General features: G+C 44.5%; 1 protein-coding gene across 3 annotated transcripts in view; it reads left to right on the top strand.

Annotated features, from left to right (window-relative positions):
- The first annotated feature begins 7,640 nt into the window (after positions 1-7,640).
- IL17D (interleukin 17D) overlaps positions 7,641-24,613 on the top strand; it is a 29,623-nt gene continuing 12,650 nt past the window's right edge. The window contains exons 1-2 of one of the 3 annotated variants that reach the window (XM_049867646.1): positions 7,821-7,904; positions 8,499-8,809. In XM_049867646.1, coding sequence (XP_049723603.1) covers positions 8,505-8,809 — 305 coding nt within the window. In that variant the 5' untranslated portion in view covers positions 7,821-7,904; positions 8,499-8,504. Of the gene's footprint in view, positions 7,905-8,043; positions 8,259-8,498; positions 8,810-24,613 lie in introns of those variants that run through there. The other 2 variants (XM_049867645.1, XM_049867647.1) reach the window with 2 other exon arrangements.

Raw genomic sequence — 24,613 nt, forward strand, 5'->3', positions numbered from 1 at the left:
CAATTGGTGAAATGTGAATAGGCCTGTATATTAGATAATAGTATTATATTGGCATAAAATTTTCTGACTTGATCATTACAGTATGGTCAAATAAATGAATGGCTACATTCTTAGAAAATAAATGTTGAAGGATTTAGGGACAAAGTGTCTGTAACTCAGTGATTCAGGAAAAAATAGAATGATAAGCAAATGTGGCAAAATCTTAACAGTTAGTGGATCTGAGTGAAGGGTATATGGAGTTCTCCATACTCTTCTTACAACTTTTCTGTAAGTTTGAAATTATTTCAAAATAAAAAAAAATTTTTAAGACAATGGAGAATAAAATATAATAAAAGTACCTGATTAAACAAAGGCAGGTAAAGGAGAAATGAAGGAACAAAAAAGAGATGAATAGAAAATAGGTAACAAGATGATGGGACTTAAACCCAATTACATTAGTAATTACGCTAAATGTAAATAGACTAAATATTCAATTAAATGATATAAGGAGACAGTCCTTCAAACAAACACAACGACTTTGGTCTTCCCCACTCCTTCCCCTGCTATTATCTTTAGGCTTTAGGAACAAACCACCTCCCCCCTGAAGCCTAATAACAGAACTAATAAGATACAATTCTGGGCTGAAGCCCCCATGTCTAACCATCCCCTCCTCTGGTGGTCAGGTGGGAAAACCTACACTGGGCTCAGAGAAGTGAGACACATAATTCCTGCAACATAAAATTGGGTGAGGAAAGGATTTCCTAGTCTCTCACCTATGGTGCAACTCAGGGCACACATAGAAGATTTTCCATCATGCAGGACAGCTTTCAAGCCAGAGGGACCACTCATCATGGAACTATTTCCTGTTGTATGTTATCTCTTGTTTGTTAGTTAACTAAAACTACTTTCATTTGCCAATACTTTGTGAACAGCTCGTGTGAGTGGCTTGATCATACTGGGTGGACATAGCATCCACGGAGTGGTTTCTACCACCAGGTGGAATCCTCATCTTAGTGGTCTTATTGCTGTTTGAAATTTTGAGGCAACTTCTGTGTTCTACACAAATTACAAAGATTCTCAGACTAGATTAAGAAACAAGACCCAACTAATTGTTTTATACAAGAGACAAACTTTAAATACAAGGGCACAGATAGGTTGAAAATAAAAAGATGGGAAAAGACACACGATACAAACACTAGTCAAAAGGAATAAGGGAATGGTCAACTATGTCAAATTATGCAAAAAAAAAATCTGTTAAGATAATGACAATTGACCTTGATAACAATTACATCATTGTAACTGTCATTACCAATAAATTGTTATGGTTAAATGTCCAATTGGAGTGAGCAGAGAATGGGGTGTGAGGTTTGGCATCCAGAGAATAAAGACAACTCAGAATGTTTTGCTATAAAGAGGAGAGAGAAATAAGAGGCATAACCAAGGCATGGTATGTAGGACACGTGCCCTGGGCACCACTTGAGTGTGTATGCGGGGATGGTATAGAGCAGTTTCTATTGGCCATTACAGTTTCCATCAGCAGCTGTGAGAGATCATTCAGCAATTTAGCACTAATTGCCCTACACACTAGAAACCCCAGTGGCGTAGTGGTTAAGTGCTACTGCTGCTAACCAAGAGGTTGGCAGTTCAAATCCACCAGGCGCTCCTTGGAAACTCTATGGTGCAGTTCTATTCTGTCGTATAGGGTCGCTATGAGTCGGAATCGACCCAACAGCAGTGGGTTTAGAGGCCCTAGGCACTATTTTTCGTACATATGCCTTTGGTTGGGATCTTATGGTCAAGAAAGGAAAAATGTATCAGGAAAGGAGTCAGAATATGGGTGGTTGAATGCAAGTAAGACAGGATATTTGGTGGTGAAATAGTAAGTAATATCTTTCACCTGAACATATGGAGTATGAGGTGAGGAAGGGTATGGGTAATAGAGATTTGAGAAGTAAGAAGATATGAATTAGTGATCTTGGATAAAGGAAATATAACTGGAAAAGTATAATAGAATACTTGTGCTGAAGGCCTATCCAAGATTCGTGGTCATAAATTAGAACTGAGTCTAGTTAGGACTACTGTAAGATTTTTTTTTTCTCCAGGTATGCTCCGCTGCTCAAGTTGTTGTTGTTAGGTGCCGTCGAGTTGGTTCCCACTCATAGTGATCCTGTACACAATGGAATGATACACTGCCCTGTCCTGGTGCCCTCCTCACAATTGCTGATGTTTGAGCTTATTGTGTCAATCCATCCCTTGAGCGTCTTCCTCTTTTTTGCTGACCGTTTACCTAATAAAACGTGATATCCTTCTCTAGGGACTGGTCCCTCTTGATAACATGTCCAAAATACATGAGATTAAGTCTCGCCATCCTCCACTCCAAAGAGCACTCTGGCTGTACTTCTTCCAAAACAGGCTTGTTTGTTCTTCTGGCAGTCCATGGTTTATTCAATATTCTTTACCAACACCATAATTCGAAGGCATCAATTCTTCAGTCTTCCTTATTCATTGTACAGCTTTTGCATGCATATGAGGCGATTGAAAATATCAAGGCTTAAGTCAGGCACACCTTGGCCTTTGTTTTTCAACACTTTAAAGAGGTCTTTTGCAGCAGATTTGCCCAATGCAATATGCCATTTGATTTCTTGACTGCTGCTTCCATGGGCATTGATTGTGGGTCCAAGTAAAATGAAATCCTTGACAACTTGAATCTTTTCTCCGTTTATCATGATGTCGTTAATTGGTCCAGTTGTGAGGATTTTTGCTTTATGTTGAGGTGTAATTCATATTGAAGGCTGTATGTAGTCTTTGATCTTCATCAATAAGTGCTTCAAGTCCTTTTCACTTTCAGCAAACCAGGGTGTATCATCTACATATCCCAGGTTGTTAATGAGTCTTCCACCAATTCTGACAAGACACCAAATTCTTCTTCATATAGTTCAGCTTCTCAGATTATTTGCTCAGCATACAGAATGAATAAGTATGGTGAAAGGATACAATCCTGATGCACACTTTTCCTGATTTTAAACCATGTGGTATCCCCTTTTCTGTTTGAGCGGCTGCCTCTTGATCTATGTACAGGTTCCTCATAAGCACAATTAAGTGTTCTGGAATTCCCATTCTTTGCAATGCTATCCACACAGTCAAATGCCTTTGCACAGTTAATAAAACACAAGTAAACATCTTTCTGGTATTCTCTGCTTTCAGCCGAGATCCATCTGACATCAGCAATGATATCCTTTGTTTCATGTCCTCTTTGGAACGTGGCTTGAATTTCTGGCAGTTCCTTGTTGAAGTACTGTTGCAACAATTTTTGAATTATCTTCAGCCAAATTTTACTTGCGTGTGATAGTAACGATAATGTTTGATAATTTCTGCATTCTGTTGGATCAGCTTTTTTAGAACGGGCACAAATATGGATCTCTTCCATTAGTTGGCCAGGTAAGCTGTCTTCCAAATTTCTTGGCCTAGATGAGTGAGTGCCTCCAGTATTGCATCCATTTGTTGAAACATCTCAACTGGTATTCTGTCAATTCTTGGAGACTTGTTTTTCACCAGTGCCTTTAGTGCAGCTTGGACTTTTTCTTCAGTACCATCTTGATCATATGCTACCACCTGAAATGGTTGAAAATCGACCAATTCTTTTTGGTACAGAGGCTCTGTGTATTCCTTCCATCTTCTTTTGATCTTCCTGCATCATTCAATATTTTGCCCATGGAATCCTTCAACATTGCAACTCAAGGCTTGCATTGTAAAATAGTGGAAAGTTGGATTTAATAGAATTGGGATTATTTCAGCCAAGTACAATAGAGGAAAAAAGGAAGAAGGGGTTAAGAGTGTGGTAATTGCATTGAACCAGGAAATCTAAACTGGTAAGAAAGGAAATAAGGACACAAGAGTGGGGTGGTTAGTAAAACAGAAGAAAAAAAAAGTGGGAGAATTAGACTTGTCAGAAAATTGCAAGAGTGGTTAAAGGATAGAAAGTGATCGTGTCAGAGAATAGGATATTTAAAATCAGATGCGTGAATGTGGTCCAGTTAGTGATGGTGATAGTATCTCACGTATGATCATGTGATTTGGTAGTTGAGATGTGATGGGAGAAATAACAATTGGAGCTCAGAGAGTTATGGCCGTTAGAAGCCAGGGAGTTGAATGAATCACCTGAGTGTCTGTTGAAGTCACCACGAATGAACAGGAGTAGTGGTAGATCCCGGTGCTGATATCATCAATGAATAGGGGAATAGCCAGCAAGATGGCAGAAACGAGGAAGTGCTATTGTTGGGAAAATCTGAGGACAGTCCTTTAAAAGAGGGAAAGAAGTTTGAATGGATATGTACATCAATAATACAAGAAGATGAGTATGGAAATAACCAGCCATCACTGGCTTTTGGAGTATAGTGCAGAGGAAGATTTAAGAGATTTTCCCTGAATAGCTTGGTCCATAAGAAGAAATCTTAGAGCCGTGCCTGTTATTGGGGTGGCTGAGTGAATCTGGGGTGAGAGAAAAAAAAAATGAAGATGACTTAAAATCAAGCATGCACGTCTATGAGGGTGATAGGCATGCATATCGTAGAGAACGCTAGAGAGGCATTAGTTTCTGAGGAAACACGATGAGCCTGGTTTTGAGTATTTTGTTCTCTTGTATACCTTAACATGTTAATAATTAAATCCAAATTTAATTTCACATGTCCATAAATATGTAGAGACTTCAGGGGGGCCTTATTATAAACTAGAGAACAAAAGTATTTTGCAGATGTTTATAAAATATTTTTTTCCACTGTTTATTTTTAGAAATATGAATTTTATGTTCTATCAAACAGGTGAGAATTTTCAGTAGTTTGTGGTCTTCCACAAAATGAAAACTCTTGAAAATAAATATTCCCCATGTCTAAGGTAATCAAAGGAGAAGAGAGAAGTCGCCATGTTATCTATCAGATAGTGGGAAATGCTTCGTTGCACAGTACACAGAATAACAGTCTGGCACTGTATCACCTTAACATGAAAGCATGCTGTGAGGAGACATAGTGAGTATCCCTGAGAAACTATTGTAATGACAGCCTTTCTCTCCTGAAAGACTCCTACATCTAAAAGCAGTATTTGAGAACTGATACACTTACTCCCATTTGACTGAAAAAGAAACAAAGAACATGAACAATTTATCGACTGGTCGGGGGGGAAAAAGTGTTTTATGACCCCAAAACAAATGTTTTCTCGCCAGAGCTATAAAATTCACTTAAGTTTTGATTGTTCATGGCTTTTTATTTCTGCAGCCAATCGTGTGGAACACTCATCCTTCAACTATTATTGAATTGCTTCTTTGTAATCATCATCTTTGAAGGACTACCTGGCTGCTCCACTATATGGCAGCATTAAATAACATAAGCCACCTGTGAACTTTTGTGTTGCTTTTTAACGGATAAATTCATCAGTGAAAAAAGGGGAAGACCATAGACAAGACGAATTGATACAGTGGCTGCAACAATGGGCTCAAACACAGCAATGACTGTGAGGATGGCACAGGATGGGGCAGTGTTTCATTCTGTTGTACATAGGGTAGCTATGGATTGGCACCTGTCAACAAAAAAATACATTGAAACCTGTGAGAGCTGGAACTTGATGGGACTGCCTTGTTTTTCTAGGTCTCATGAGGTTTCCACCTTTGACAGCATGCAGTCTTACCACTTTTCTATAGCTCTCTATTAGTAGAAAATATTTGTGTTTTCCTTCTCTGACAGGTTTTCACCTTACGCAGGTTCTGGCTTTTGCAGGTTTTTCCGTTTCCACCTTGCTTAAATTGGAGAGTTCAGTTTGGATCCAACTGGAGACTGGATTTTTAGCAGTAAATGAAATAATTCCTAAACTCTTCAGTTATAGAATATTCGAGGGGTAAAATTGCTTCTTTTCTGAACAGTCTTAACTGAAATTTGATCAATGATTTACATTTTAGTCAGATACCAAACCTACAAGCCACTTAACTCATGATGACTCCATGTGTGTGTGCTCCATAAATTAAGTATTTTCCGTACTTTCAGTTAGCAAAGTGCCTTTTCGGCTGGTATCAATCTCTTGTTTTTATTTTTGAAGTATTGACTGCTTTAAAATGACCATATCTGGTAGCCTGGCACTTAGCAGAAATTAAGTATTTATGTGTAGAATGATCAAGTTTTCTTTTGTTCTTCATAATACCGTAAAATATAGTTCCTTCATTTATTAATATTTAACTTATTCATAGAATATTAATCTCATTTTACATGATTGCTTGCACTTACAATTTAGTTATTAAGGAACAGGAATTCTCCAACATCGTAATAATGGACCAAGTGATGCCCACATACAGACACAGAAGGCGAGCTGGGAGATGTAGATAGCACTGTTTTTAGAGTTGTTGGTAGAGAGGCAGAGAAGGATCATTTTGCGGATATTTAGGGGAAAGGAGAAACGGCCTCCTTTTACCCTGTAAAAAATAGATTTAAAAAAAAATGCTTGCTATTTCTTTGAACTATATGGAATCTCAGAAACGGAAGTAGCCCTAAGTAGGACATTCCTTCTAGGTTTTGAGCTCACTCTTTTCCTAGGTGGCCTGTTCTATTCTGGGGTAGCTTTAATGACTAGAAAAATATTTTTACACTGAGCCAAAATCTGCCTGTCCTAGCCTTGCTCTCTTGGCCCCACTCTGGTCCTTGAGATACCCGAGTGTCATTACCACCTCCTTCTCCAGCCAGTCAAACAGCACCACTCAACGGAATAGTCAGGCCAATTTCTTCTCCTTGTGCTCATCACGTGACACCCAGGCCCTCCTTACCCACAGCACCCACCTTGTCTAAATCGACGTGACTTGGGAGCGCTCAGTTTGTGATGCCCTTTTGTTGCTGGCGTCTCTACACCTCTAATTAAATAAGGTTCTTGCCTCTCACTGGTCAAGAATGAGCAGGTAAGGCTCAGAGAATTTTCCACATAAGCAAAGCTTTATTAAAGAGGCTTGCAAGCCGAGAGGAGGAGGTCCTAGGCAACACTTACCTCATCTCGCAGAACAAAGGGCTTGCATGGGTTTTAAAAAATTCTTGTTGGGGGGGATTCATGTTTATTCAGAGTCATAGGCAGGGTTTTCCCGCAAGTGGCCTGTTTTGGGTGGAGATAGGTTAACTAAGGCGCCAGAGCAGCGGCTTTTTAAGATAACGTTAAGACGGCTCCTGTCTTGGAGGCTTCTGGAATCTGTAGGGGTACTTATCATGGGGTGTCACACCTGCGCAGTCACCTGTTCCCCTAGTTCGATTCCCCAGCCGCAGCTGCAGCACCTCACTGCCCCTGTTGTAAGGTCACACAGGGGTCACAGGTGGATATTCTGCGGATGTCCCTGGGGCTGGTTTCATCTGGCTGCTTCTGAAAGACAACTTTAAGGAAGTTTCTGGGCTGTTTTCTGATACCCTGCCCCATCGTTCTGGGGAATGGCTTTGTTTCTGTGCCCTGGCCCATTTCCTGTTACTTTGTTACTTGAATTTGTTTATGTGAATTGCAGACTTGGGGGCCCCTCTGTTCCCTGTCTTACTTTTATTCACTTAATGAAGGAATCACTGCACAACAGCATCTCATAACACATCTGGAACTATTTTCCGGGGAGGAGGAGGTGTTAGGCCACTGGTAAGTACAATTTCAAAAATGACAAAATGTTTTAAATTCCCTGAGGCAAGGGACACAGACCCAATTTTCTTCCATGAGCCCAGGGCAACGACCTCGTGCAGCTGGTTCATTCACCAACACTTTTTAACAATAATGAGGAAACCCCTAGGAAAATCAGGTTCAAAGTCAGAAGGCACCCAAGATAACACTGGTCAGACGCCTGCCCTCCTTTTGCTCCACCACCGAATGCTGGGCGCTGAGCAGCTCCGGACTCCCAGGCGGCTAGGGACGCTTGGCGTCGAGGTCTCCAGGTGGGCCCCGACGAGGGTGGGTGGCAACCCCAGGTGGGCACTAGGAACCAGTGCCGGAGCGGCGCTCCCAGGTTGCCGCCCGGGGCGAGCAGGGAGGAAGGTGCCACCAGGTAGGCGCGCGGGGTTGGGGGAGAAGCAGGGAAGTCGCTCCCAGGTGGGCGCGCGGAGCCGGCGGGGAGACGCCCCCAGGTGGGCGCGCCCGGACAGGCCCCGCCCGGCCGGCGGTAAGGGGACGTAGAAGCGCCGGGCGGGGGGGCGCGGAGTGGGCGTGTGACGCGCGCGTGTCCACTCGCTCCTGACCGCGCCGAGGAAGCCGCAAGCCCGCGTTTCGCCGCTGGGATGGCGCGTCCGCAGGTAAGCGGGCCGCCGGCTCACCTGCGCTCGCAGCCTGCTGCGCAGCAGCTGGGGAGGCACACGCACAACCCCCGCACATGTCCGCGGGGACTGGGAGTGGGGTGGGGGCGCAGCGGCGCGGTGCAGGACGGGGTCGCGGGGACCCCAGGAGCGAGTCTCCGAGCGGCGGAGGAGCGAGCTCTTGGGTGCTGGTCGGCCAGCGAGTACTCCCCCGGCGCTGAGCGTGGCCTGTCGCCGCAGGTCTGGATGCTGATGGTCGGCTTTCTGCTGGCGCTGCTGCCGGGTCGGGCCGCGGGCGCCCCCAGGGTGGGCAAGCGCCCAGCGCGGCCCCGGAGCTGCGCGGAGCGGCCGGAGGAGCTCCTTGAGCAGCTGTACGGGCGGCTGGCGGCCGGCGTGCTCGGCGCCTTCCACCACACGCTGCAGCCCGAGCCGCGCGAGCGGGCGCGCAACGCCAGCTGCCCGGCCGGGGCCAGGCCCAGCGCCGCAGGGGCGGTCGACCGCCGCTTCCGGCCGCCCACCCACCTGCGCAGCGTGTCGCCCTGGGCATACAGGTGAGTGAGCGCGCGGAAGTGTGAGGCGGCACAGAGGAGATGGGTGGGGGCGGGGGGAGGGGAGGGAAGGAGGCAGGTAGGAGACCAGGTGGAATTGGATTGGGAGGGCAGGACTAGGCAGGTAGAGTGACTGGCTTGGGAACAGTTCAGCCCCAGAAAGGCCCATCACCTCTCTTGAAGGAATCCCGCTTCCCTTCATTTACTCATTCATTATTTCATACGCAATGAGTATTTCTCAAGCACCTGTTCTAAGCCTGGTGCATGGTTAATTAAGTTTCACAAGGTACCATGCCCAGCGACCATTTAAAATCTGTATTTCCACAGCGTTTTGTACAAAAGGCCTGTGGCAGTCTAGGTGGTCCGGAGTCTGCTGGGATTGACTTGTTTAGCCCAAGGTCTGAGGGAGGAGTGGTCATAATTGGAAAAGAAACGATTGTGCAGGGCAGACATGATGTGACAGAAGTGTCCAGTGTGTGTTTAAAAGGGGAACAGTAGCATTATGGAGACTTGAAATGCTTTTGAAGAATAGGCAAAGCTCTGAGGTTGGCCTGTGTTTCAGAAGAAGGAGCAGCATGCAACAGAGGGAAGGTAGGGGTACAGGGGTGTCTTCCTTGCCCTGCCTTACCGAAGGACCTCTGCTTTTCAGGCTTGCAGTCCTGCCAAAGGAGCAGGAGCAGCCTGAGGAGGGAGCCCTCAGGATAGAGAACTGGGTGGCCAGGGAAGGATAGGGTTGTCCAGGGAGATGAAACAGCTTATGGGCGGGGGGGGGGGGGGGGGGGGTGCCGAGCATGGTGGTCAGAGAACCACAGCTCAGGGAGTGGGATATCTGTGGGGGTGGGCGATGGCAGGAGACAGGCTGGAGAGGCACACAGGAGCTAGACCTGGTCCTTATAAATGATGCTTCAAAGATGTTTGTGACCTGGGAGACCGTATCAGCACTTTGTATTTTAGGAATGTGTACCTGAGGGGGGTTGGGTGGGAGGGGAGACAATGGACAAAGCTCACTGTAGAAGGCTGTTAGGTTCTGAACATAGGTGGTGGTGGAGGGAAAGGTGAGAACAGGATCAGCTGGAAAGATCTGCGGCCGAGAGAGGGGCAGGAAGTATAGTGAGTCAAAGCTTTAGTCCCGGTGTGCAGAGAAAATGTCATGATTTTGTCTAAAATGAACCTGAGCTTCCCCCTGAGCCCCACCCCCTGGTTAATGGAAAAGGGGGGTTTACACTTACTCAGCACTGCTTGGGAACCCAAGGTGGCCCTGGGAAGCTAAATCTTAGGGCCTCCTGCAGCCTGGCCACTCTGCTGAGGGCCAAGTTCCACATGGGAGGAGGGGCCAAGACCTGCCTCTGGCTCCCTGCTCCCCTCCTGGGTCGGTGCCCTCAGGACACGCTTGTCAGGCCATTCACTCCGATGGCTTCCATTCTTTTGCTTTTCTTTCCTCTTTCCATTCCCAGGGCCCCAAAGTGTTGGCCGTCCTATTATTCCTCTTTCTCCAACCTCATACACTGTCCTTGATATGCTAACTAGGATTAAAGACAACAGCCTGGCTTCTCCTATTGCATTTTTCTATAACAAATTCTAATCTTTCCAGGCAAGTGGGTGCCTCCCACACACTAGGGTGAAGGCCCTGTGGGTAGAAGGGTATAAGAGAAGCATGCTGCAAGGATATTTCACATCATCCTCTTAGTCATGTCTCCCGTGTTTCTGGCTTGGGTTGTGGATGGTATTTAAGCAAAACAGAGTACAGAATGAGGAGCAAGTTTCAGGGCAGGAAATAATGAATCCAGTATTGGGCCAGGGTTGAGACACCTGGGTGAAAATGCCTGGCAGGTCGTGGAGGATGTGGTCCTGGAGCTCAGGAGAGAGGTCAGGGCTGGAGTGAAAATTGGGAGCAATCAGACTGAGAATTGTTTGTTCAGTGGTAGAATTCTTGCCTCCACACAGGAGACCCAGGTTGGATTCCCCGCCAGTGCACCTCATGTGCAGTCTCAGTGGACCTTCCAGACTAAGACAGGTTAGGAAGAAAGGCCGGCTGTTCTACTTCCAAAAATCAGCCAATGAAAACCCTATGGATCACATGGTCTGATACTCCACTGACCATGGGGATGGTGCAGGATTGGACAGCATTTTGTTTCATTGTGCATGGGGTCATCATGAGCTAGGGTCAACTTAACAGCAAATAGCAACAACAGGTTAAACTGTTGCACTTGCTCCTGACTAATATTGTGTCTCTTCAGGCAGCCTACAGGGTGGGCAGGAAGGAGGGGGAATGGCTGAGGGAGGTAGGTCATGGATGAGAACAGCACAGGGGGTCTGGTTCCGCCCACACAGTGCCAGGAGCAGGACCTACATCTCTATAAGGTGGCTTTAGTATTGGTTCTATCTTGGAAAAAGTACAGCCAGAGTGCTCCTTGGAAGCAAGGATGGCAAGATTTTCTCACATACTTTGGACCAGTTATCAAGAGTGACCAGTCCTTGGAGAAGGACATCATGCTTGGTAAACTGGAGGGTCAGTGATAAAGAGGAAGACCCTCAACGAAATGAATTGACACAGTGGCTGCAACAGTGGGTTCAAATGATTGTGAGGACGGTGCAGGGCGGGGCATTGTTTCGTTCAGTTATATGTGGGATTGCTGTGACTCAACCGACTCAACAGCACCTAACAACTAGTACATGCATCTTTTTCCATATTATTTAGCAACGGTGAGTGACTCAGCACTGCTCCCCACTGGGCCAGTGGCAGTTCCTTGATTGTAGCGTTGCAGGCAGGAGAGCCTCTGAGAAAGGGCACTGGCCTTTCCCTGCCGCCACCTGTCTCTCTGCACTCCTGCTCTCCGTCACTTCCTTCCCACCACCTCCTGAGTGGTGGGGAGATTAGAAAAAGTGATGCCCTGGAATCATAGGGCCTCTTCTGAGAGAGGTGTGATGGAGGGTCCTGGTGGTGGTGTTGAGGGGCCGGTGGCCTATGTGGAAGCTCTCCTGTGAGGCTATTACCACCAGCTCAGAGGTGGATTCTGTTTAGGTGAAAACAGAGAGACACTCTACAGAAGATGGGTGGAGAAACAGACTGCAAGGCAGATATAGTGAAAGGCACAGAAAGGATCATGTTAGGTGGATAAGGTAGGCTTTAAAACAGAAATATCAGAATAAGGTGGCTTTCCAGATCATTGGGGGAGAGATGGATTATTCAGTAATTGGTCTTGGGAAAATTGGGTAGCCAGCTGGAAAAAAATACAATTGGATCTTACTCCTATATCAGAATAAGCTCCAGAAGATTCAAAGATCTAAATGTAAAAAATAAAACCAGAAAAACATGGGTAATTATATTTATAATCTTGGAGCAGAGAAGACCTATTTAGTAGCTCCCAGATGCCATAAGTCACAAAAGGCAAGATTGAAAAATTCAATTATATAACTACATACCTCTTTTTGGAAAAACAGAAAAGTAAGAAAAAATAAGAGGGCAAACTGAGAAAGACGTATTTGTGGCCGATGTTACAAAGGGCCCATTTCCTAGAGAGCTCCTTCAAATCAAGAAGAAAAAGACCAATGACCCAATGGAAAGATGAGCAAAGGCTGTGGAGAGCTCCCAGGAAAGGAAATCCAAATGACTCAAACCCTTGAAACATGAAAAGATGCTCAACTTCAGGCATAATAAATGAAATGCATATTCAGACTATAATGAGAAATCATTTTCCCCCCTACCTATCAGGTTATGTGGGCAAGTGTGTGAGGAAATGGCATTCTCAGACAGTGGAGGGAGTGTGAATTGGTGCAGCTTTACAGAGGACAATTGGATAATAACCATCAGAATTTAAAATTCACACCCCACTGACCCAGCAGTTCCATTTACTGGTATTTCTTCTGCACACACTTAACCATGTGCCACATATTTGTACAAGAATATTCATTGTTTTAACAGCAAGGGAAATGTACCCAAGTGGAACAATTGCCAATTTAAGGGGGGAAAAAAAAGACAAGGTGCAGTATATAGTGTGCATAGCGTGCTACCATTTTTATGTTAAAAAGGAAAATATGACGTATATTTATTTGGGGACACTGATGGTTCAGTGGTAGAATTTTTGACTTCCTTGGGGGAGACCCAGGGTGGATTCCTGACCAGTACACCTCATGTGCAGCCACCGCCTGTCTGTAGGTGGAGGCTTGTGTGTTGCTAGATGTTTAACAGGTTTCAGCAGAGCTTCCAGACTAAGACAGACTAGGAAGAAAGGCCTGGCAATCTACTTCCAAAAATCAGCCAATGAAAACCCTATGGATCACAATGATCTGATCCCTAACTGATCATGGGGATGGCACAGGACTAGGCAGTGTTTCATTCTACCGTGCATGGGGTCACCATGAATTGGGGGCCAACTTGACGCAGCTGACAACATATTTATATGATGTTTGTAATGTACACACACACGCACAGACACTGTGGGCATCTTGGTCCCTGGAAGATTTCCACAAGAAATCTGCCATCATAGTGCCCCCTAGGCAGGGAACTGGCCAGCTGGGACAGGCATGGGAAGGAGACTGACTTTTCACTCTTTTGTGTGTTTTAAATTTCCTTCCATGTGCATGTATCATTTCAAAATTTTTTTAATTTTTAAATTGAGAGGAGAAGGGGAAATTCATCAGTTGTGAAGGAAAAGCAAATACTGAAGAACTAAACCTGCATGTAGCAGGAGCCTTGACCTACCAAGCACATTGGTGCAAAGAAAAGTATTTGCACTTAAAGCTGAAGATTTTGCAGGACTGACTGTAAACATCTTGATGGAATTTCAACAGCCTTTTGTGATGTCACAGCTGGCTGTGCTACAGATGAGGCAGCTGAGGCAAGGAGAGAGCAAGTTGTTGGTCCAAGGGGACAGAGTAAATGGTGGAGCCAGGATTTGCTTCTACCTCTCTGAGTCCGTCTAGCCCAGGCTCCCCACAATGAGCTATTAGAAAAGCAATGTTCAACTTTGAGAACATAAAAATATTTTTTCATTTACTTTGTGGCCTAATGTGTGTTTCTCTTAATCTTGAAAAATAAACATACCAAAAATAAAATCAATTTGATTGCTCAGTAAGTTTTAGTAGACCAAATTGATATATTAAGAAATATATTGTAAGAGTACTGAGGTTTATTTTATAAAGGCTTAAAGATACACATTGTTTGTTTATGTTGAAACACCAAAGATAAACACCTTCCAGTATTCTAAACAGTTTTGAATTGTTTATATTTTTCTAGTTTGGGGTAGTAGTGTAGAGACAGCTTTTCTGTGGGATATGAATAGTGCACAATAATTTGTTTTAGAATTTATTTGTTAGTTCTCGATGTAACTCTGTTCCTCCAGATTATTTAAGAGACTATACCCAAATATATTTTGCAATTAACAGTTTCATGGATGGAAATAATAATAGAATAAATGGAAAGGAAAACAAAGAAACATGATTGGGAGTAAAGGAGAGGCATGAGGACAGAGCAAGGGGAGGCTGAGCGGCTTAAAATAGACTTGCAGTCTAACCCAGCAGGCCCCAGGGGGGTTTCAGAGGCAGTGAGAACTGCCCCCTTTCTACTTCAAGAGCTGACTGGCATCAGGGGCCACTTGAGGAGGATGAGCCTGCAGGGGAGTCAGAGGGGCCCAGGTGCCCAGACCTTACCGTAGTCTGGTATTTTCCTGTAAAGAACCCAAGTCAGCACGACCTTCCTGTTAGAACTTTCAGTGGGTGACATTTTGGTGGAGAGGAAATCAGAAAACAATAAACGCACCTTTGGGTGTGGTTGGAAAACATGTAGCAGCAACCACAGCTGTAATAGCTTGCAGGTGGCATGTGGGGCCACGCTCCACTGGGGTCGTGGTCTGTGGTGGCCCCTCACAGCCTGACCCTCAACTCAAGTTCTCATAAATTACCATCTAATCATTAATGATGCTGCATTTTAGAAATGTTTCTATCAGGAAGGGTAGAAATACAAAGGATATTTTTGCTTCAGCCTCCTCTAACTCTTAAATTTAGCTAACACATTCTGTTTCCCACATGGGCTGTCAATTAATTATTTTAGCAATATAGAAATCTAAAGTTATGTTCATTCAGTGGACACTGAGTGAGAGCCTGCATGGCCAGGTGCATCCCTGAGAATACAGCTGAGACCCTGACGCATCTCTCTGAAATCATGCGGCACTGCTCACAACAGTTTTTCTTTCACCTATCTTTTTTTTTTTCACTTTGAGATACTTCTTTTTTTTAATTCTTTAGGTGAAAGTTTACAGCTCAGGTTAATTTCTTATACAAAAACTTACACACATATTGTTATGTAACACCAGTTGCAATCCCTGTAATATGACAACACGTTCCACTTTGCCACCCCGGGTTTCCTGTGTCCATCCACCCAGCTCTTGTCCCTTCCTGCCTTCTCATCCTGCCTCTGGACAGGAGCCACCCATTTGGTCTTGTTTATCTGCTTCAGCTAAAAAGCACACTCTTCACGAGTTATTATTTTATGTTTTATAGTCCAGTCTAATCTTTGTCTGAAGAGCAGGCTTCGGGAATGGTTTCAGTTCTGGGTTAACAGAGAGCCTGGGGGCTATGGCTCCAAGGGTTCCTCCAATCTCAGCCAGACCATTAAGTCTGGTCTTTTTATGTGAATTGAGTTCTGCTCCACACTTTTCTCCTGCTCCATCACGGACTCTCTGTTGTGTTCCCTGTCAGGGTTGTCATTGGTGGTAGCTGGGCACCATCTAGTTCTTCTGGTCTCAGGCTGATGGAGTCTCTGGTTTATGTGGCCCTTTCTGTCTCTTGGGCTCATATTTACCTTGTGTCTTTGGTGTTCTTCATTCTCCTTTGCTCCAGGTGGGTTGAGACCAATTGATGCATCTTAGATGGCCACCTCACAAGCTTTTAGGACCCCAGACACCACTTATCAAAGTGGGATGCAGAACATTTTTTTTTTTAATAAACTTTTTTATGCCAGTTGACCTAGATATCCACCGAAACCATGGTCCCCAGACCCCAATCTCTGCTACTCTGTCCCTTGAAGTGTTTGGTTGTATTCGGGAAACTTCTTAGCTTTTGGTTAGTCCAGTTGTGCTGACCTCCCCTGTGTTGTGTGTTGTTCTTCCCTTTTGCCTAAGATGATTCTTATCTACTATCTAGTTAGTGAATTTCCCTCTCCTTCCCTCCCCACCCTCGTAACCATCAAAGAATGTTTTCTTCTGTGTTTAAACCGTTTCTTGAGTTCTTATAATAGTGGTCTCATACAATTTTTGCCCTTTTGTGACTAATTTCACTCAGCATAATGCTTTCCAGGTTCATGCATGTTGTGAGATGTTTCGCGGATTCATCATTTTTCTTTATCCTTGTGTAGTATTCCCTTGTGTGTATGTACCATGATTTGTTTATCCATTTGTCTGTTAATAGCACCTTGGTTGTTTTCTTTTTTAAAATAATAAAGTGAATATAACTTTGGAGAGAGAGAAGTTAAGCAGCCACCGCCCATCTGTCACCAGAGATGTGCATGTTGCTATGATGCTGAACAGGTTTCAGCGGAGCTTCCAGACTAAGATGGACTAGGAAGAAAGGCCTCATAATCTACTTTCGAAAATCAGCAAGTAAAAACCTTATGGATCATAGCAGTCTTATCTGATACCTATCATGGGAATGGCACAAGACTGAGCAGAGTTTTGTTTTGTTGTGCATGGGCTCGCCATGAATTGGGGGCCGACTGACAGCAGCTAATGACAACAGAGAAATTAGAATATAATATTAGAGGTTACCGCAATGGACTTACCTTTTTTTAATATTCCCGTTTATCTCTTTCGAATGCTTCCCCCTCTCTTTATGCTCTTTCAAAGTTGTCTCTGAACACACAGCTTGAGAAACCCATGGGAAGTGGACCCCACGCAGCTCAGCAGCAATTCTCTCTGGTCCTTGGGTGGGAACTGCAGACCGTCTCTGGGCCTCCGGGGGCTTTCCTATGGGGCAGCGCCTCACTGACATTACCTCTGACTGGGCCTGGTGGCTGCAGTCTCTGAACATCCCGTTCAGGAATTTTGCCTTTTTTCTTCTTTTTTATAATTTTTTTCCTGCAGAAGTTCACATATTCCTGGGTCCCTGTTTCAAACTCTAGTTTACTCAAGTGACATTTACACAAAACCTTTCTGCCTTCAAGGAATGTCTAGTGAGAAAACAGCTGGGATATTAGCCCAGGTACTGTGCCCTTTCTGTGCCATCTTATAGTGTCCTGTTAAAAAAGGAAGGGCTGGAGAAAAACAGAAAAGAGCAGAAACAGAATGAATGATTGCCCATTTGGGAGGTTTCCAGTTACAGCATGTGATATAGCAGGTGGTGACACTGTTTATCTCAATTCATTGTTGCAGCAAAGGAGATGCTCATTGTTAAAACACCGTATTTAAGAAATGACGGTATTTTCCCCCAAAAGTATTATTATGCATAAGTGGCAATTAATTGGCCAAAGTACCCACAGATTTTTTTCCCCCTCTGAGCTACTGAAAATAGAGCAGGCTTTACTGCACCTATCACTGTTTCACATAAGTAAAAATAAAAGCATTGTCACAGAGCATTGTTCAGGGATTAAAGTCTCTGGTTCTGAAAATAGACCCATAGGCTTTGCTTTGATAGTGCGTGTAACTGGCTGGGTTTTACTTTAGCATTCTTGTAGTAGCCAGGGAGGAAGATAGTATTTCATGCCATCATCACCTCTTTCAAATTTCCTCACCTGAATAAAATGTGTGTGCCCTTCATACCAACAGGAGGACTTGGGAAAGTCCTGGACGGTATGCACAGACCATGAAGGGAAATTCCTCTTGGAGTCTGTTTTCCAAAAATGACGCATGGAAATTTTGAAAGAGGGAAATGGCTGCATTCCTGTCTAAATTAACAAGGGGTCAGGGGGAAAATAATCCAAGAACTCCCTGGGAGTTAAGTGGTCTGGGCTAATGTTTTGATATTAGTTATTCCTTATAACCAACGATGACAGCAGCTCCTTCGTTGGGGATCAAGGTGGACACGACCCTTTTTGCACACAGACAAGTGGGCACCTCACTCACCCGGCCCAGGGACAGCCCAGCAGAGGTGGCTGTGGGCTCAGCTGCTTCCCCTGGACAGAGAGCTGAGCCATCTTGCAGGCATGAGTTATGTTTTCCCTTGGAAGAGCTGTTTCCAGCGGCATTGACTGTTTGGCATTTGGGATGACGAAAAAACAAAACATTTTGAGAGATGCTGGCGCTCATTCTCATTCCTCTCTCTCTCCGTGTGTAAAACTTTCTTTGAATTAGCTTCCAAATTATTTTTCCAAAGCATTAGTCACTCTTTCCTTGCCTCCCAGATAAACAGATTTCACGTGGAATAAATGGATTTCCTGGTTGTAGCTCTGTCACCTACCAGGTAGGTGTCCAGCTAGTTGCAAATATCCACCAGTTCTGGACAGCTAACCTAACCCACTGCTGTCGAGTTAATTCCGACTTATAGCGACCCTATAGGACAGAGTAGAACTGCCCCATAGAGTTAAGCCTGCAGCTATTTAACTTCTTGGGTTTACCGGGCAGCGCAGTTGATTGGGCTTTCACTGGAAGTCAAGAGTCCTGGTTCTAACCCAGGTGAACAAGTCCCTCAGCCCGCAGTGCCTCAGTTTCCTCTGAGTAAAGCACAGGGTGGGACACATTGAGCCCCTCGTTGTTCTTGGGAGCTCTTTGCCACCCCAGCTGGAGCCCATCTTGTTGGCTCAGCTTCAGGGCTGACCTTGGTGCCAAGTTTAGGGTGGCACCAAAGTTGACCTCGGTCCCCAGGTGGGTTTGGGACTGACCCCTTATCCCCCTGGCCAGCGAGGAGGGCTGGGCAAGGCGTGGGGGGCCTGGCTCCTCGCCTCTGCATCAGTATTGGCTGCACTGCCCCTTCCTCCCCCCACCCCGCCGAAGCCCCGGCTGGTTTCCATGTCCTCTCTCATGAGACACGTACAACTGTTGTGTTCTCCTAGGGCCAGAGAGCATTTTCCAAAGCTTCTTGGCAGCATGTGCTGAAGGTCTTTGGCACTCTCATGCCTTAAAGAATGTAGGGAGGGTGGAGCTGATGGAACTGCTGGCCACAGTTTTTCAGCAGCGGAAAACTTTTTGTGGTTTTCTGTGTCCCCAGTTACTCCCTGGTCAGCGAACAGAGCTCTACTATAATCCATCACAGCATTCGGGCCGTTTTCACGATTCTTTCCACACTGGTCACCTGGCCTTTTCCCCATCGTCTCATATCCGCTCCTCCTCCCAGCCACAGGATTGTTCGAAAGGGAAATGAAAGAGCAAATGGGTAACACAAACCCTCTCTTAGAAGGCCTTATCTTAAACTTAGGGCCATGTGTTAGAATTATTTGGGAGCTTTATAAAAATACCAGCACCCTAGCTCCACTCCAGAGCAATAAAGTCAGAACTTCTGGGGGTGGGGGAACAGGAATCACCCCTACTGATCAATTGAGACCTCAAGGCCATCCCATTTTCAGAGCCGATTGGGTTAGTAAGGACCTTCTGCATTAAGAAGAGTTAGCAGCTTATGAAAGTCCTGGCCATGCAATTCAAGCGTATTTGGAAAAATGCAATCATTCCGTTGTTTACTATCAGCTGCAGTCAGTATACACACGGTTAGCCAATGGGTGCTACTTATCCCTAAAGAGGGAAACACCAAACTTTGCTATTGACTATGCGGCTGAGAACAGGTTCTGTTGATTTATCTGTATGTGATTCCCCAGTTTAAATGAGCAAAACAGATCCCTTAGACAGCCAGTTAAACTACAGATTACTGAAGCTGAGGCCCATAGCTTCCGGTTCCTTGGGGATGAAGTCTGGGAAATCTGCATCGAGCAGGAGCTTTGAGTGGTTCTGAGAATCATACTCTGGATATCTCATTTGTGCTTTCTTACGATCTACCACATCCCAGGCAAAGAAAAGTATTTTTCAGAGGTATTGGAAAGGGAAATAATCCCCAGCTCTTCCAGAAGGGCTGGTAAGTGTCTTTGTATTACCTTAGCTTTATAACGTCTTGCTATCTGGTAGAGCCAGTCTTCCTTCTTACTCTTCTTCAAAATTGTCTTGATTATTCTGGCCCTTTTCTCTCCATATGAATTTTAGAATCAGCTTGCGAATTCTAAGAGAAATTTTAGTGAGATTTTGGTTTGAATTTCATTGGATATACAGATTAATTTGGGGAATTTTCAAATATTTTAGAGAGTCAATATATTGGAAAGTTTCTAAGCAGGACACATTGATAAAAATATCACATGATCAGCCCTGCCCTACTTTAGCCTGGTCACCAAATCAATCCCCTTCACTTTACAGAGAACCCAGTTCCATTTCCCGTCAAATCAACTCTGAGTGATGGTAACCCCGTGTGTGTCAGAGTAGAACTGTGCTCCATACTGTTTTCCTTTTTTTCCAAAACATATAACATTTTTTTATCAGAGGCATTTCCAAACATGTATATGAAAGTTGAGAGAATAGAATAATGAACCCTTATGTACCAGTTGGAGCCCTGGTGGTTAAGAACTATGGCTACTAACCAAGAGGTCAGCAGTTCAAATTCACCAGCTGCTCCTTGGAAACTCTACAGGGAAGTTCTACTCTATCCTGTAGGGTCACCATGAGTAAGAATCACTTCCACGGCAATGGGTTTGGTTGGGTTTTGGTTTTATGTTCCAGTTACCCAGATTCAGCTTTCACCAGTTTTGTTCCCTCCCACCATTTCTTTTTCTTTTTTTATTGTGGTGAAAATATACACAGCAAAACATACACTGTCTCAACGATTTCTACATGTATAATTCAGTGACATTGATTACATTCTTCAAGTTGTACAACCCTTCTTACTATCCTTTTCCAAATCATTCCACCATCATTAATGTAACCTCAATGCCCCCAAGCAAAACTTCCCTCCACCCCTGGTAACCACTAAAAATGTTTGGTTTCTATATATTTGCTTACTTTGTATAAAGTGGGATCATACATACAGTATTTGTTCTCTTGCCATTGACTTATTTGGCTCAGCATGATGTTTTCAAGGTTCATCTATGTTGTGGCATGCATCAGGATTTCTTTTAATGGCTGAGTAATATTCTATTGTATGTATATCTACATGTTGTTTATTCATTCATCTGTTGGACATTTCAGTTGTTGCCATCTTTAGGCTATTGTGAAAAGTGCTGCAGTGACCATTGGTGTACAAATTTATGTTTGCATTCCTCCCTTCACTTCTGGGTATATACCTAGGATTGGGATTGCTGGGTCATACGGTAGTTCTCTGTTCAACTTTTTGAAGAACCACCAAACTATTTTCCACAGAGGCTGTGCCATTTTACGTTTCCACCAGCAATGGATGAGGGTTCCAGTTTCTCCACAACCTTGCCAAGACCTATTGTTTTCCATTTTTTATCACAGTCATTATAATGGGGGTGAGGTGGTATCTCATTGTGGGTGGTACAGTAGTTAATTGCTTAGCTGCTAAGCCAAAGGACTGTGGTTCAAACCTACCAACCGTTCTGTGGTAGAAAGATGTGGCATTCTGCTTCTGTAAATAATTACGGCTTTGGAAACCCTATGGGGCAATTCTACTCTGTCTTAGAGGGTAGCTCTGAGTCAGAACTGACTTGATGGTAGTGGGTTTGTTTGTTTTTTTTAATGGCTAATGAGGTTGAGCACCTTTTCATGTGTTTGTTGACCATTTGAATATCCTCTTTGGTAAAATTTCTGTTCAAGTCCTTTGCCCATGTTTCGATTGCGTTGTTTGTCATCTTGTCGTTAAGTTGTAGAAGATTCTTACATGTTTTAGATATTAGACCATCATTGGATATATGGTTCCTGAAACTTTTCTCCCAGTCTGTTGGTTGTCTCTTCATTTTGTTGACAAAGTGCTTTGATAAACAAAAGTATTTAATTTTTATGAGGTCCCAGTTATCTATTTTGTCTTTTGCTGCTTGTGCTTTCGTTGTGATCTCTGATAATCCATCATTAAAAACTAGGTCCCACAGGCTCGCCCCTACATTTTCTTCTAAGAATTTTATGGTTTTAGTTTTCACATTTATCCGTGTTACATTGATCCATTTTGAATTGGTTTTTGTGTATGGTGTGAGGCATGAATCCTTATTCATTCTAAGACATGTGGAAATCCAATTTTCCCAGCACCCGTTTTTGAAAAGATGCTCCATAGGGTTTTCAGTGATTAATTTTTTGGAAGTAGATTGCCAGACCTTTCTTCTGGGGCACCTCAGACCTCCAACCTTTCAGTGAGCAGCTTAGCTCGTTAACCACTTGCACCACCCAGGGTCTCCTACAGGGGACCAGGATGGGGAATGCCTTGCACAGTGTCAAAGGCTGACGACTAAATTTGAACCAGAATTTTAGGACCAGCAGTCTTCCTGACTCCATCCTGCCTTTTTAAGAAAGTCTGTTGGGAAAGTGATACTGGTGAGGAGTGAGCTTCTTGGCTCAAGTAGACATATGAGACTATGTGGGCAGCTCCTGCCTGGAGGTGAGATGAGAAGACAGAGGGGGACAGTAGCTAGTTGAATGGACACAGGGAATACAGGGTGGAGAGGAGGAGTATGCTATCATGTTAGGGGGAGAGCAGCTAGGGTTACATAGCAAGGTGTGTATAAGTTTTTGTATGAGAGACTGACTTGATTTGTAAACTTTCACTTAAAGCACAATAAAAAATTTTTTTTTTTAAAAAGTCCCTTGAGTTGAACTCATTGAACTTAAGATCTGGTGATCTATGAACATTGTATTTCAATTACACTATGCCAGTACTTCTGGGTTCTGGGCTGAAACCTAGAAGACATCTCTCCCACTTTGTTTCTGGAACTGGGGTCTCGGGATTGCTGTGAAAGAAGCAATCATACTTGGTTCTGCTGCTTTGAAGCTACTCTAACCTAATGTTTTGGAAAGTGGGAGAGTGGGCCATGTTAAGAGTTTGTCCCGATATCACTGCCGTGCTTGGGCCCTGTGAGTGGACAGATTAGGTGCTGAGATTCCTGCCTGTGGGGAATGTGCTCTCAGTCCTCGGGAATAGCTTTGAATTGTTTCCTATGTAGTTCAGGTCCCGGGGCAGTGGTCTTTTTCGGTATCTGCTGTCACGGACATTCCTCTGTGCTCAGGTTCCATTACCTCTAATCGTCCCTAGAGGACATGTCCTTTGTTCCTGGTTTAAGCAGGACAGCTGTCACTTGTGTGTGCCAGGCCTCAAATGTGGCCCATGGGAACACTTCTGGGCACCAGCAGAGGGGAAAGCCTGGTTTGGTTCTAGTGTGTTCTTGTGCCAGGCTTCTGCAGAGCAGCATGGAGAAAATGCAGAGACGAGAGAATGATTGTGCACCAGGAGGTCAGAAAGCAGTGCAAGGTCTCAATGACCCTCTGCCCACCTGGACTGCATACCTGTGCTTGCTGACATAAAAGAATCTCCGCTAGAATTTCTTGCGTTTTCTTCTTCATGGCAGCTTTCATCAACCAAAAGGCACTTCTCACTGACGACTCCCCCAGCATCTTAAGGCATGGGGTAGGAGTGACAGGTTTATTTTGTGACTGCCCCCAGGGTGTCTTGAGACTCCTGCACCTGTTTTCTCCTGTGCCTTCTGTTTTCTTTATCACCACTGGCTGTTGCTGTGGTTGGTGTCTGTGTTATGTACCTCTCCTCGGCAGCACATTTCTACTTTAAGAGAAACCTGGTCTCAAAACTGCTGATGTTTATGCCTTCCCACTGTCTCTCATATCCCAGGCAGCAACAGAGGGTAGGCAGGTGTCTTTTGGCCACTGCAATGCTAGAAACTTCAGGCCCTGCGGGATAGACTGTGGGGTGGATATTTTTAGTCAGATGAGCCTTCCGACTGTCACAGCATCCAAGTGACTGTCAGTTTTACCTACAAAACTGACAGGGACAATGACTGAGAAACAGTTGTTCCTGATGGTACGTGAATTGTTACTTAAACACCCTGGGGCCCAGAAGAATAGCGACTCAGTTGTTTAGAATTGAAGGGATCTTTGAAACCCTCAGATCCAACTCATATTACAGATGAGAAACCTAATCTTCCTGCAAGTCAGTTCTACACTACCATCAGAGTGCTTTGTCTAGACACCAACCTGACTATGCACTCTGTGCTCATAGCCCCCTCATGGAGTTCATGATCTGCAAAGTAAAATCTAAACTTTTGGCACTGGTCCTCGAGGCTTCTGTGAACCTCACACCATCTGTACTGTACCCTTCCCCCCTACACATACCTGTTCCTGCAGATACAAGACCTATTCACAGCATCCTACTCATCATGTCTTCTGCTTTCTAGCCCAGGCATGTGTTGCATCTTTCTGCTTAGAATGCCTTCTTCCCTCTTTGCTTAGCTGACCCCTCTTCGTCCTGTAAACTCATTGCAGACTTCTCGGGTACTTCCATGGGCCATAGCATGCGTGTCTGTAGCAGTCTGTTCATCCGCCACCCTGCTCTGTCTGATCCTGGTGTGTCCCTCCCACTGGATTGTGGTTCTGGAGAGCCTCAGCCAATCGTCACCCATGCCCACCATGTCCCTGAATTAATGACCCCACCCACCCACCATCGGCCCAATTGATACGGACTTTGTAACTTCACTAGCATCTAGCTGTCTTCATCTGTGTACTTGTGTCCAGTATGTATCACTAGAAGATAAGGACTCTTTGTTAAACAAGTCTGCGGTGCCATTAACACACCTAAAAGTCAATACTTACTTAATATCTACAAATGTTCAGTTAGGTTCGTATTTCCCTGATTGACTTGGAACTGGTTTTTAAAACATATTTTTAAATTTCTTTT

The sequence above is a fragment of the Elephas maximus genome, chromosome 23, assembly GCF_024166365.1.
Source record: "Elephas maximus indicus isolate mEleMax1 chromosome 23, mEleMax1 primary haplotype, whole genome shotgun sequence".
In the NCBI taxonomy this organism is placed as follows: domain Eukaryota; kingdom Metazoa; phylum Chordata; class Mammalia; order Proboscidea; family Elephantidae; genus Elephas; species Elephas maximus.